This window comes from Vombatus ursinus, unplaced genomic scaffold (assembly GCF_900497805.2).
Source record: "Vombatus ursinus unplaced genomic scaffold, bare-nosed wombat genome assembly UNPS02014847.1, whole genome shotgun sequence".
NCBI classification, from domain to species: domain Eukaryota; kingdom Metazoa; phylum Chordata; class Mammalia; order Diprotodontia; family Vombatidae; genus Vombatus; species Vombatus ursinus.
Genome location: NW_020954625.1, coordinates 21,742,668 through 21,757,446, shown reverse-complemented (window position 1 = coordinate 21,757,446; position 14,779 = coordinate 21,742,668). Strand labels below are relative to the sequence as shown.

At 39.6% G+C, this 14,779-nt stretch overlaps 1 protein-coding gene across 1 annotated transcript in view; it reads left to right on the top strand.

The window, feature by feature from the left end:
• The window catches only part of PRKG1 (protein kinase cGMP-dependent 1), a 1,334,778-nt gene that overhangs the window by 872,942 nt on the left and 447,057 nt on the right, over positions 1-14,779 (top strand). Inside the window, exon 4 of the mRNA XM_027840670.1 lies at positions 12,550-12,655. Coding sequence (XP_027696471.1) covers positions 12,550-12,655 — 106 coding nt within the window. The remainder of the gene's footprint in view (positions 1-12,549; positions 12,656-14,779) is intronic.

Below are 14,779 nucleotides of genomic sequence, written 5' to 3'. Positions count from 1 at the left end.
TCTGAGGGACACACACATGGGCCAAGGACATTCATCAAGAACATGCTAATATATTTGGACCTGGCATTCAGTTCCACATTTGCTAGTCTACGGGAAATCTTAACCACATGAAGCTTGCCAATGGAGCCCATCCCCAGAATCCACAGCTATTGCTGGGAATCAGTCAGGCCAAGAGAACCAGGGATATTATCATTCAACATCATATGAGGAAGAAACTTACTGAAGCAGCCTGGGTAGGCAGGCTTATTGGACAGCTCATTGAAAATGGACCTCATTAAACTTTGCATGAGTGAATGAGTTAGTGAGTGAAGAAAAATGGAAAAATAAAAGCATTCAGTAAGTGCTTACTATGTATTAGGCACTGTGATAAATGCAGGCAACAAAAATACACAAGGAAAGGTAATCTGTGCTTCAAGAAGTTTATGTTCTAACAGAAGTAAGAGAGGGATTGATTGACAGACTGGCATGCTGGTGTTTATTTGTTTTAGTATTTTAAGAAGAAGATACATAAGATGTGGAGTATACACTTAGGCATCTGGGAGTATGGCATGGCTAGATAAAGTAAGATCTTACAAATGTTAAGAGCACCCCACATTGGGAGCTAAACGATGGGATCTTAGGCAAGGATAGCCATAGGGCAAAGAAATTTAATAATAATAATAATAATAATAATAATATTGCAGGTAGCACTTATATAACACTTTGAGGTTGCAAAGTACCATAAAAATGTTATCCCATTTGGTTCTCCACAACAGCTCTATGAGGTAGGTGCTATTATTATCCCTATTTTGCAGATGTGGAAACTGAGGGTAATAGTAGTCAAGTTGACTTGCTCAGGGACATAAGGATAAGGTGTCTAAGGCAGGATTCAAACTCAGGTCTTCCTTTTTACAAGTCTAACACTTAAAAAAATTTCATGAGCTTGTATTTTTCTGTAACCTTTATTTCCTAACAGATTCTTCTCCCATCTTCACGAAGAGAACCAATTCTTATTAAAAATGATTTTTAAAGAAAAAGAAAAGGTAGTTCAGCAAAGCTAATGGATATATCAACTTATTCTGATAGTTTGATAATCATCATTATCGTCACCATGGTGATGATGCTAACTATCAATTTACTTTCAAGTTTGCAAAACCCTTTATCAATGTATCTCATTTAAATGTTACAACAACCCTGAAAGGTAGGTGCTATCCTTTTCCTCATTTTACAGATGGGGAAAATGAGGCAGGCAGAGATTAAATGACAGTACAACTTCACAATGATATCTGTTACAGAATTTTACATTTAATCTCTGCTTTCAACCCTCTTCAAGATTACAGCCTCTTAAATGTTTAAAGACAGATGACCTCTTTCCCCTGGGGTCATCCAGGTAAACATTCTGGGGGTCCTTTTCACTACATCTGGTTATAGTTTCAAGTCCCCTCACCATCACCATCACCCTTTTGGCCCCACTCCCAATTGCCCACATCCCTATACCCATGTGACACAATGAATTGACTCCCCATACCAAGTGTAGACAGAGTGCAGTCGGGTTATGGGTCCGCTCATATTGGCCTCTGAACCCACAATTCCCTTAACTCTGTGTAACCTCGTTTCAAGTTTAAAAACAAACATTTTTGCAGCACCGATTGTATGCAAGACTCTATGTTCAAGGATAACACAGAGAACACACATCCAAAGGATGAGATACAAAGCATATGCAAACTTAATACAAATTTCTGGAGAGATAAAAAAAGAGCTGTCAGGAAGGACTTCATGGAAAAGATGGTAGCAAACTCTATTTTAAATAAAACTGGGGATTCAAAGAGGCAGAGCTGATAGGAGGATACATTTCCGATGTGCTGGACTGAGTGTCTGAGCAAACGGAGAAAGGCAGAAATGGCCTATTTTGTATAGTCAATAACTATCAGGCCAGTTTGACTAAAACACGGAGTGCATGAGGGGCTGTATTATGAAATCAGGCTAGTGGAGAGGATGGATTTATACTGTGAAAGGTTTCTTATGTCATACTCAATGTTTTGTATTTTGTCCTAGAAGAAAGAGGGAGTGATTGAAAGTTTTTGAGAAGTGGAATGGTGGAGTTAAAGCTAAGTTTTAGTGATAACAATTTGGCATCTCTGTGAAAGATGCACCAGAGGGGAAAAATCTGCATGCAGGAAGATGAATTAGGAGGCTATTACACAAGAAGACAAGTTGAAGAGGCAGAGTAGTCAACATCTTTTCCCCCGGCTTATAAGCAGGTATCCTGAATAAATCTGTCGAATTTCTTGCTGAAATGAAGATACATTAAGCCGATAATATTCTCTTGTAACCCCATTGAAGTAAATTAATTTAGTTTTAACACAATTCTGTTCTTAGAGAACCCATGGTATGTATTTGTTACGATTTATCTTTGTAAGTGTTCACAAATCATCTATATAATTACACATTCTGGAAACTTGCCAGCCCATTAACATTGTTCATCTGCAGTTGAAGAAGGTGAGTCTATCTGTTCCCCCTTTTGAAAAACTGGGGCAAATGTCGTCTATCTCCCAGGCTTCTACTTCTAGTCCCATTTCCATGATTTTTCAAAGGCTACCGCCGGGGTATTTTCAATCTCATCTGCAAGTTCTTTTAATCTCCAAGATTTAGTTTATTTGGACATGGAAACTTGAACTCATTTAAAAGTGTTATTTCTTTAAAAGGTATGGAGAATATCCCGGGAACTCGGTTGGTTTAGAGGATTAAAGACTCAGGCTCTTGTTATCAGTTGCTAGTCACTTGAGTACACCAGTCATGAGGAAGTCCGTGTGCCCTCTTGGATGGTCGGGTGGTGGGAAATGATGGCTGGCTCAAGCAAGGAGCTTCACCCAGCTGAATCAACTTGAGAAGTCCTAAAGCCTAGATTTAGTCTTCTCCTACTCTAGCTAAGTACATCTCCTTTGGTTAACTGTTGATTTAACTATGAGTGACTCATTTTGTCTGAATATTGTATCTAAGCTAGCCACAGTGGATGGGTCTGAGACAGATCCAGCCCAGGACAGTACATATTAAAGAAACAGTGGGAGACATGGAGGGAGTATAGATTGTGGGACATTGTAGATATCCCTCTTTGAATGCAGGGTTGAGGAGTTTGTACTTTATAAGGAAGATAGGGGGGAAATTGTCAGGTTTATTCTGCACAGTGAAAAGATCAAAACAAAGTCTTAGGCAAATGACTTTCATGGTAGAATATACCGGAGAGGACAGTGTGGTGTGACAGAAACAGAGCCAGACCTGGAGACCTGGGTTCTCATCCCATCTCTGAAACTTGACTGGGTGGCCAAGAATAAGTCACTCACCCTCTTGAGCCTCAGTTTCCTAATCAGTAAAATTCAATTAGCTAAACTCCTAGAATATGGGTTGTTCCCTAATCCTAGAATGCCCTCTTTTACTCCTGTTTTTGGAGAGCCTGACTTTCCCTCAGTACTTAGCTCAGCTATCAACTCCTGCATGAGGTCTTTCAGATCCCTTCCCACATTGTTAAAGTGCCCTCCAAATCACTTTTTATATACTTAACCACATACACCCTTAATTGATTGTAAGCTCCTTAAAGACAGGGACTGTTTGATTTTCATCTTTGTATTTCCAGTGCCTGGAAAACAGTAGGTGCTTAATCAATGCAGAATTGAATTGCATCTCAGTCGCTTCATCTATAAAATGGAGATAATAATGGTGATGGTACCCCCCCTCACAGTATTGCTATGGAGACCATTTCTGAAAAAAACAGTTTGCAAATATCTTTTTTCCCTCTGAATTCATTTTTCGAAGCACTTCTTTTTTTGTTGCCTTTGAAAATTTTTGCAAACATTAGCTTGTGATCTATTAGATATGAAATCCTTCCTAAGGGTAAGGAGGTGGAATCCAAGAACGTTCCCTTATCAGAAATATATCCTGGGCAATATTTGACTAGCCTCTCTTACACCTGCCCATTACCAGAAAATGGCCCTCCTTCTCTATTGTCCTCATATACATACTCACATACCTCACGAGAATATCACCAAGGGGTACCCTCACACCCAGATCACCTGTCACTAGCATTCTGAGTTTCAGTTTAACAGCAAGGTAAAGAGAAACATTCATAAATAATCATTTTAGTAAAATGAGAATTCCATGGAGGCGGGGACTAGTTTGATTTTATCATCATATCTGAATGCCTTATACAGTGCCTCATCCATAGCATGTACTGAACAAATGTTCACCGTGCATGTAGTAAACATTTAATAATGTGTAATAATGACCTCAGTCCATCCCTGCCTGCTCCGTCCTGCGTGACTTTTATTCTTAAACAATTTCACTAGAAATAGGCTATGTTGCAATTTGGTGGCCACTAGAAAATGCTTCATTTTTAGAGCTCTGTATTATATCCAGTGACTCTTGTTGAATGCGTTAGACAAAGACAGACTTAATAAAGCTCGATAGATTGACTGTAGACCTGAAGGCAGTTTAGGCTGTGTGGAGTTTGGTGGACTATAGGATGGTTTTCTAGAGTATTGGCAGAAATCATGTCTTCTTTCATATTTGCATTCTGTGAGACATGGTGGGGTTTCAGAGAAACGGTAAGAGGTTATCATCAATTCTCTGTTTTATTTTTGAGGACTGGTCAGAAGGAAGAGGGAAGGAGAGAGGAATAAGCATTTACAAAGCACCTACTATGTGCCAGCCACTGTGATAGATGCTTTCCAAATATTATTTCATTTGATCCTCACAGCAACCCTGGGAGGCAAGTGCTGTTATTATCCCCATTTTACAGATGAGAAAATGGAAGCAAACAGAGGATAACTGACTTTACCAAGGTTACACAGCAAGTAAGTGTCTGCAGCTAGATTTGAGCTCAGGTCTGACTTAATCTAGACCCAGTGCTCTATCCACGGTGCCACCAGCTGCTTCTGGGTAGGACTAGACCTGTGATTTTAAAGGTAAAAGGAATTTCCAGTGAGGAAACCCCACCTACCAGTACAGATTATCAATTGTTTATAGGCTTAGAGAATTACCTACTCCCCTACCCCAGCCCTGGTGGGGAACCTGCGGCCTGGGAGCTACATGTCACCCCTTAGGCCTCAGGTGTGGCCCTTTGACTGAATCCAAACTTCACAGAACAAATCCCCTTCATAAAAATATTTGTTGTGTAAAACTTGGACTCAGTCAAAAGGCTTTACCCAAGGACCTAGAAGGGCACAGGTTACCTACCTCTGCTGGAACGTTGAGAATTTAAATAACTATCCAAAGTTCACAAAGTCTAAATATATATCAGGGGCTAGACTGGAACCTACTTCTTCCTGACTTGAGAGCCAACTCACCATGCACTGTGTGTCTCATTATTTAGTGAAAACTGACTTGCATATTCCTTCTCTTTGTCTCTTCTAAAACTCCTTATAACAAGTCTTTCCAAGTATTTAAACATCTTAACAATACTAATCTTGATTTTTACAATATTAGACTCATAATAATAGGGACTAACCTTTTACTGTGCACATTGTAACACCCTATCTCCTTGGGAAAATATGTATCGTTCAATAGATAATTCTTTATGCTAAAAAGGTTAAAATTCATCCAGCATGCTGTTAGAGAGAACATCTGTAAGGCAGTAAAACTCCTCATCTCCAGCTGCACTGTCCCTGGCAAATGGCCTTTCCTAATTACTAATCATTTGTCCTAGAACATGCTTAAATAAGGGTAGACAGTGTACCAGGATATGACGCACAATATGGGAAGGGCATTATGTACTGGCTGACCTCTCAAGGTCTCTTCCATTCCTTTGAGCCTTATCTTTAGTATGGAAGTGATCAATTCAGAATTATAGAATCAGAGATTCTCAAAGTCTTGAGCTCTACCCCATTCCTGACTGAGGAGAAATAGATGAAATGCCAGGCTTGAAGTCAGGTATCTGAATTCAAATCTTATCAACTTGGTGGTCTTAGACAATCTTCTCATAAACTTTCTGAGTCTGTTTTGTTCATCCAGAATTTAGAAGCAAAACAAACAAACCAAAAAACAAACAAACAGAATTTAGAAGTAATAATCACACCTCACAAGGCTGTTGTGAGATGTTGTATTATAATACAGATCAGATAGTATCTGCATAATATGGTGCTTTATTAGCCTTAGCTCCCTAACTGATGCAGAAGTCAGCTATTATGAGCATCCTTGAAAGTGGTCACTCAGTCCTTGCTCTAAGATCTCCAATGAAAAGGAATCCACTCTCTCCTCAGATTGTCCAGTCCACTTTGAAAGTGTTCATTTTTGATGAGTTTGTTTTCTCCTTCCATGGAGCTGAAATCTTCCTTCCTCAAGCAAGGAAGGCTACATAGCTGAATCTGAAATGCTCTGAGCAATGATGGAGGCCAGCATATGGCTCAAAATCTGGGAAATGAATTATGTCATCCTTTTTTGCCTGAGTTGAATCCATCTGTGTCTCAAATTGAGAGATAGGAGTTTAAGAGGATTTCTGCCCTGCCCCCTACGTTCCCCAGATATGTGACTTGGCTAAAACAATAAGACCTCATGGAACTCCAGAGGCTGTAGTCAAAATTCAATGAAGGTCAGTTACTGACTGGTCTGAGAAAGTGAAGAAAGCCAGAGCAGAAAAAGACCACCAGCATGGCAAGAATTCTAGTTTTAGCTCAAAGAGGAAACCCAGACTGTTAGCCTTTATCCCATAGGAAAGCATAGAAGTAAAATGGCAAATGTTATGACATAGCACCTGGCACAGAGGAGATACTTAATACATTTGTTTGGTAATTTGAACTGTGAGCTCCCTGAGGGCAGGGGTTGGTCTTTTATGTATTTATTTGCTTTCCTTTTCTTTGTCTACCAAATGCTTAGCACTATAACTGAAATGTACATAAAGGTTGTTGACTCTCTGGATTCATACTACTGCAGAAGAGGGGGTAGAGAATTGAAAAGGAAAGAAAGAAAGAAAGAAAGAAAGAAAGAAAGAAAGAAAGAAAGAAAGAAAGAAAGAAAGAAAGAAAGAAAGGAAGAAAGGAAGAAAGAAAGGAAGGAAGGAAGGAAGGAAGGCAAAGAAAGAAAGGAAAGGAAGGAAGGAAGGAAGAAAGAAAGAAAGGAAGGAAGAAAGGAAGGAAGAAAGGCAAAGAAAGAAAGGAAAGGAAGGAAGGAAGAAAGAAAGAAAGAAAGAAAGAAAGAAAGAAAGAAAGAAAGAAAGAAAGAAAGAAAGAAAGAAAGAAAGAAAGAAAGAAAGAAAGTAAGGAAGGAAGAAAGAAAGAAAGAAGGAAAGAAACTTAAAGTCAACATCAACTGAATCTTTTCATTTTTTTTAATGAGTTACACAGTGACTACTAGGGATCTGCGACTGGTACTCTATCACACTAGAAGTACCTTCACTTCCAGCCCCTGAAGTTAGCAGACACCAATTCATCCTAGAAAATTGTCGGGGAGTCTTCAATGGTTGGAAGTGAAGGTTACTTGTTGTTTATAATTGATCTTATTTTTTGTAACCTAAATATGACACTGTAATGAGAGGTTGTGGACTTCTTTTTTGTAAGTCCACAAAATGTGTTTTGATTTAGTCATCTCAGCAAATAAAGTCTATTTTGGTGACTGTTGGAAAAGTCCTGAGAAATCATCACTCCCACATAAAGTTCCCCAGGGAGACTCCCTGGCCAGCGGCTTCACTTTCCCTGGGTTTTCATCTTTAACATTTCTACAAATACCAGGACACCCACATGCATCTTCTGACAAAGTAAGAAAGCGTGCTTTCTCCAAAACAGAAGCCTGAGCTCCCAAGTGTTTGGATAAGCCTGATTGTACATTAATATTCATATATGTGTAGATATAGTTAAAGTCAAGTTCTGAATATGTGCCAAGCACTGTGCTTAGCACTGAAAATACAAATACAAACAGAAATACCGTCTATGTCTTCAATGGAAACATACTCACTAATGGAGGAAGTTAATACATAAAAGGGAACCGAAAAATGAGGGGAATTTCATATTATAACATATCTGTATGTCAATATGTGCATGTATTTAAACATGCATATACATACATATAGAGATATACAAATGTATGTGTGCATGTGTAGTTATTACAGCTTTTAGAGTACAAATGAGAAACAGGGATCTGAACTCAAAGACTGTAAAAACTAGAAGGCTAGAAATTGAATGATTAATTATGAAACTCAAAAATATTCAAAGGGATCTTTGATTTCATCAGTTTGGGAGTTCCTTCAGTGAATTAGATCTCAGGCTATTCTGGCAGGCCCCTTCCTGCATGACTTTTATTCTTAAATAATTTCACTAGAAATAGACTATGAGATATATTGACAACACAATAAGTACTAGAAAATTCCTAACTTTTAGAGCTATGTATCATATTCAGTGACATTTGTTGGATAAGTGTCAAACAAAGATCATTGAATACAATACATATCTTCAAGAATGGGGATTACAATTAGCTACCATATTGCCATAATGTCAAGTTGCCTATTTCTGCTGAAATTAATCAAGAATATGATTTTTTAAAATTTAGTTTTGAATGTGGAGTCCCCTCTCATGCCTCCCTACCTTCTGGAAGGCAGCCAGGTTCTTAAAGACTGTGCAGGCACAGCACAAATTTTGGAAGGGCCTTCTAAGGGCCTCACCCTAATTCCAAGTTCTTTGAAGTATGCACTAAGTTCTGAGAATTCATTTGGCAGCATTTGGGATTTTCATAATCTTAACAAAAAATTATTGATACTGTGATGAGTGACAGTTTTTCTTTCAAAGAGATTAAAGTATCTTTAATGTATTTTGTAATTATGGAAAATAAATGTAGTATTGAACACACACGACAAATCTTCTGCCTATGCCACCATTTGGGACTCACTACTTCAGAATCTGTGATGGCGTAAGAACCCCGTGATTCTTACTGAAGAGACAGTGTGCCCTGAGGGTCTTGGGAGGGAGTTCTATTTGCTCCTGGCTGGACCCTCACTGGTCCTCCTAACTTGTAACATCCTATGTGCAGAACATAAAATATTCATGATACTTGAATGGAATAAAAGGACATTACTTTGGAAACATTCTCTACTTTGTCCTTCTAAGACTTGTGACCTAACCTCTCCAGGTCTCACTGTCCTTTTATTCCAAGTCAATAAGGTTTTCACTTGTCATATTCACCATACTGCTGCCCGCTTTACATTTCTCAGAAGCTGGAGCCAGAGAAGGCAGATGAATTTGCCCAGTGGGAAGCTTAAGGCCAGAATCCAGGTCTGTCCTCCTCCTTTTCCTCCTCCTCATTGAGCTTTTGTTCCTTCTGTCAGATCTTATTCATGCTGTAAATGAGATCTTGCTAATTTCTTTGACTGGGGGGGGGGGTCTTCTTAAGGGGCACAGTGTTCTAGAGATGTCAAAGCACCAATCACGTCTACATGTTTTCACAAAGGAAAAAAAAAAAAGATTAGAATGTGATCTGATCCTGAGAAAATGACATAGATTTTTAGGTACATAATTTAAAGAAAAGGAAATGGACTGCCAAAGAAAGCAATGACCTACCAACCTAAATTAGGCTATGGTGATATTTTTTTTTTAATATAGTCTCAGGGATTTTATTTCTGAAGTATATACTTCTACCAACCCACCTTACTCCATTGAGATGAACCAGCCCCTTGCTATCAGGGTTCAATATGCAGCTCATTTAAAGTGTTTTCCTCTTTCCAGTTAGGAAAATAATAGCCTTCTTGTCTTGTAGCAATGGTTTACAGAAACAAATCCTTTAATCATAGCCAACAAAGCTATCATTTGACAATGGGACAAGGTGAATATTAGTTATGCGTGACTATCACATAGTGACTTGAGTCATGGCCCCTTTTGCCAAATGCAAAGCAAAATTTGGGCATCTTGCCCAAGGTCATCAGGACATTTACCCGACCATTAAGCTGGAGTCATTATCTGACAATCTCTATCTGTCCAATGAAGAAGAGACATATTTAGAGGCATTTCAATGGCACATTGAAAGGGGAGCTAATGATATTGTAGAGCAGGATGCATTTCTCACAGGGAGGCATTGGGGCATGACGTGAATTATGAAGGCAGGTAAGCTCTGTCTCATCATCTTAACGTGATATGGAAGAGTCTGCTAAGCCTGCCCTAAGGATTTTGTCAAGTCATCCTCATATCACTTATTGAAAAAAGTCAACAACCATTATTAAATGCCTACTATGTGTAAAGCACTGGGAGGGAGTCTGGCATGATGGCTGGGGTGTCAGCCTCAGAGTATGGAAGACACAGGCTCAAACCTTGATTCTGATACATATTGACTCTATAGCCCTGGGCTTTTTATACTTAGGGCCCCAGGTCTAAACCTCCAGGCTTAATGAAGTGCTAATCTATGCTAGTAGAAGACGATTCCATAATGGAAGTTCCCCTCACTAAGGGAATCATGGCTCTGGACCAAAATAAAAGGCACATTTCTAGACATGATGGGGGTGGGAGAAGCACATACTCATCTGGTACCTGCCCTAGTCACTTCAGATAGCCACAATGAGCCTCGGTTCCCTCATGTGCAACATTGTGAACTCAATGGCTAATAGGCCATTCCAAGGTCCCTTCCAACTCCATCTCTAATTCTATGATCCCTAAGTCAAAAGTCACTTAATTTTTCTTTTCTATATTTAGTAAAGAGGCATTTCAAGAATTGCCCTAGGGAAGCAAAAGGGATTATGCAGGGTGTCTAAAAGGTCTCAAAGGTCACAAAATAGAGGCAACTAAGTGGAACAGTGGATAGAATCAGAAAGACTGAAATTCGAATCAGGCCTCAGATATTTACTAACTATGCAACTCTAGGAAAGTCACTTGACCTCTGTCTGCCTCAGTTCCAATATCTGTAAAATGGGAATAACATGGTCTACCTCCTAGGGTTGTTGTGGGAATAAAACAAGGTGTTTATAAAGTGGTTAATATAGTTCCTGGCACATATTGAAATTTATATATACACTTAGATATATATATAATGCATATATACACAGACATATAGGCATATATACATATATATATATATATATGTACATGTAAGTATATATATATGTATATGTCTTGAATTTTGTCCAAACTTGTCCCTAAGGATCATTTTCCTCTGGTAAAGAGATGACCAGAAATAAGTCATCTTCCAGTCCCATAAGTACTAAGCAATCTTTAACCTCAAATCAAGGAACATCGCCATTTAAAGGGATACTGTGGCTGAAAACTGACCTGATTTCTCTCATTTCCTGCCCAACCCCCTACCATAACCTTTAGTTAAGACCCAGCCAAAAAGCTGTGAATTGAGAACTAACTCCTGGGCCCTTCTCCTGTTATGCCTACTGAGTCTTATTCGTGGCTCCTACCCTTACTTCTCCAGGTAGACTGCCTACTTTAATCTAGTGGAGTAGTGTGTATACAGGATTGTTGACAGGGAAATTTGTTTGGATATATCTGCCACAGTGACACCAGCTGAGAAATGGGCATTCTATCTTCCTGGCTTCCTATATCTCTTCACAAGTGATTTGTTTATACTCTGAAGTTAGTAATATTCTTTAACAGAAGAAAGACAGCAGAATGCTCTCCTGTTATCCTAACACAACATTTGGGTTAGACTACTTTCTCTGATGCTAACTAGTTAGGTGACCATAGGTAAGTTATTCATGGCTTAGACTCAATTTCCTCATATGTAAACTATGATAATAAAAGAGATTCATAAAATAAATTTATGAGCATTAAAAGAGGGTGAGCTTGTCATATGGGGAGAACAAAGGATAATTTATGGATTGTTCATGTGTTTCACCAACATCCTTCAGATATAAAGAGAACCATCTCTCCTAAGCACACCCATAGGCCCACTGTGACAGTGTTTATGAAAAGGCATAGACAAGAGTCACCTAGGCTGCTCAAGCAAGGACAGATTGCTATTGGTATCATCGGAAAGAATGGGCACAGTTATTAGACCACTTAGCCACTGGAGTGCTAATGTATCTGAGTGTCTCCTATAAATGATGTCAGAAGATAGCTTTGGGCACAGATTGCAGTTTATTAAAAAAAAAAAAAAGGACAAAAATGAGCTTTTTGAATAAAAGGCTGCTTAATCATTATTTCCATAATATGAATGTTGAGTTATCCCCTATACCTCAAAATGAGTTCCATACCTTTTCCAATTGAAAATCCTTCATGCTGAATGATTTAATGGCCTTCAGTATAGTTACTGTTCTACGGGATATTCCTTAGAAACCTCTGACCCTCCCTCTGTCATTTCTTTCATATCAGTTTTTGGAAATATATCATATTGCCACTAAGCCCCTGCCCCCTACGAGCTCCATCACTGTAGACCCCTCCCCATTGTGGGCAATAATGTCAGTACATTCAATTAAAAACAGTTTCTCACTTGTAACACACCCTGGATTTTCAGGAATGAGCAGAGCATTGCGATGCATGCTTCAAAATGTGTAGGAAAGACCAGTCCTGTGCCTACTCCCTTATAACTAATCTTGGTTGCCAGAGGTAGTTCATTGAGGAAATATGCTAATTGAATCTTCCCTGTTGTGTTTTGTGTTTTTTCCAGCTCTTGTGAATGTGAAACTCTGGGCCATTGATCGACAATGTTTTCAGACAATAATGATGAGGACAGGCCTCATCAAGCACACGGAGTATATGGAGTTTTTGAAAAGGTAGGATGTTGTCTCCATTCCCTTTGGGATTGTGTGTCTTCTTGGCCGCTCTGTGTCTCAGCTGTAGCATCCTACCTTGCCTGCCCTGGTAATAAGTGGGCCAGTGGAGTAAGGGGAAGCCTTGCTTCCTGGTACTGAATGCTGCTGTCACTGATTTGGATGATGTACCTGAAAGGGAGGGCCTCGGACAGGAGACTAATCACTGGAGAGGTAGCATGGTATAATGACTGGAGAGCTGAAGTTGGAGTCAGGAAGACCTGGGGAAGAATCCCATGTCAGGCCCCCACTAGTTGTGTGATCACAAGAACGTCACTTGAACTTTGGGGCCTCCATTTCATGTACTGTAAGATGAGGGGGCATGCCAAGGCAATTCTAGGTCCCTTCCAATTTTAAAGGAAGGGGGGGAAGGGGAGAAATATTTATTAAGCACCTGCTTAGTGCCAGGCACTGCGCTAAGCATTTTACAATCTAATCCCATTTGTTTTTCCCTTTGGTTCTGATTCTTTTTTCACAACGTGACTAATGTGGAAGTATGTTTAATATGATTGTACATGTATAGCCTATATCAGAGTGCTTGCTATCTCGGGAGGGGGAGAAGAGGGAGGGGAAGGGAAAAAACCTGGAATTCAAAATCTTATAAAAGTGAATGTTGAAAACTATCTTTACATTTAATTGAAAAAAATACTATTAAGTAGGAAAACATTTTTAAAAAGGCTTATTGTAAAACAAAACAAAACAAAACAAATAACATTATCCCATGTGATACTCAGACCAATCCTGAGAGATAGGTGGAATTATAATCCTATGATAATTGACCTAGGAAAGTGGGGAAGCACTCAAAGTCTCTTTCAAAATGAAAACATATTTCAAAGACACAAATGAGTGTTGGCTAGGTGCAGAATGGATCACCACCTGAGTTTTTCTCCCAGCAACCTATCCATAAAGACATAGCTGGTCCATTTTCCAAGCAGTCATGTATGGCAAATCCCCCATGACAAAGTTTCCTGCTGAATGAAGAAAAAGGGTAAGAGTCAGCTGAGTAATACGAAGGAAACACACAAAGATTCTGATTATCCCTTAATCCTGAGTTTAATTTCTTCAATTAGATGAAGCCCCTATTGCCGATCTGAAACACTAAACATTTGCCATCCACAAAACTGTTTATTTTGAGGGAGGTCAGGTTGAGTGCGGTAATGAGGGCTGAAGGAGGTGAGTATTGCCCTCTTTTGGAAGCAAAATGAAATCATTTCCTATGATAACAGTCAGAACTCCTTCATTCATACAAGCAGCATTTAGAGAAGGCAGAGTGGTGCAGTAAGAGAAAATCTGCCTGAGACAGAGGACTTGGCTTTAATCGCCACCCTTGATCCCTATCTTCTTCATCACCTTGGATAAATGACAAACTCTCCAGACCTCAGTTTCCTCTTCTGTCAAATGAGAGGGGTGGGCTAGTCGGTCTATGAAGTCTATGCAAGCTATAGGTCAGGGGAGAGGAACCGGCAGCCTGAAGGCCACAGATCTGTGAAGTTTGGATTCAGTCAAAGGGCCGCACTTGAGGACCTAGAGGGCCACATGTGGCCTTGAGGCTGCAAGTTCCCCACCCAAGCTCTAGGTCTACGATCTTTTCAAATGCCTGCTATGTGTTAGGCACAGGGATACAAGACAAAACTACCCCTCCCCTCAGAGACTTGATTTCACAGAGGAGAAATAAATATATCATGACGAGTTCATAATTTTAGATCTGGCTCCGAGGTCATCTGGCACAACCTTTTCACTTTTCATGAGATGAACCCGAGGCCCAGAGAGGTTCAATAACTTCCCTAATGTCACACAAGGGGAGAAAATCAGGGTTAGAATCTGAATCCTAGCCGTTCTGCTTCAGAACCAACTAATGCTGTGCTATATCATTCCATCTCCACAGAGAAATCAGTACAGATTGGGTGCTTCATTCATTCTAAAGGAAGCCAGTAACTTTATAATGGAGAGAGCCTTTGCCCATAATAGTTTATGGTTTGCCAGGTAACCATCTGTCCCTCGTAAGTTGGCCCTTGACTTAGAGAAAATGCTGAGGAGAGACAGAGAGAGAGAGAGAGAGAGAGAGAGAGAGAGAGAGAGAGAGAGAGA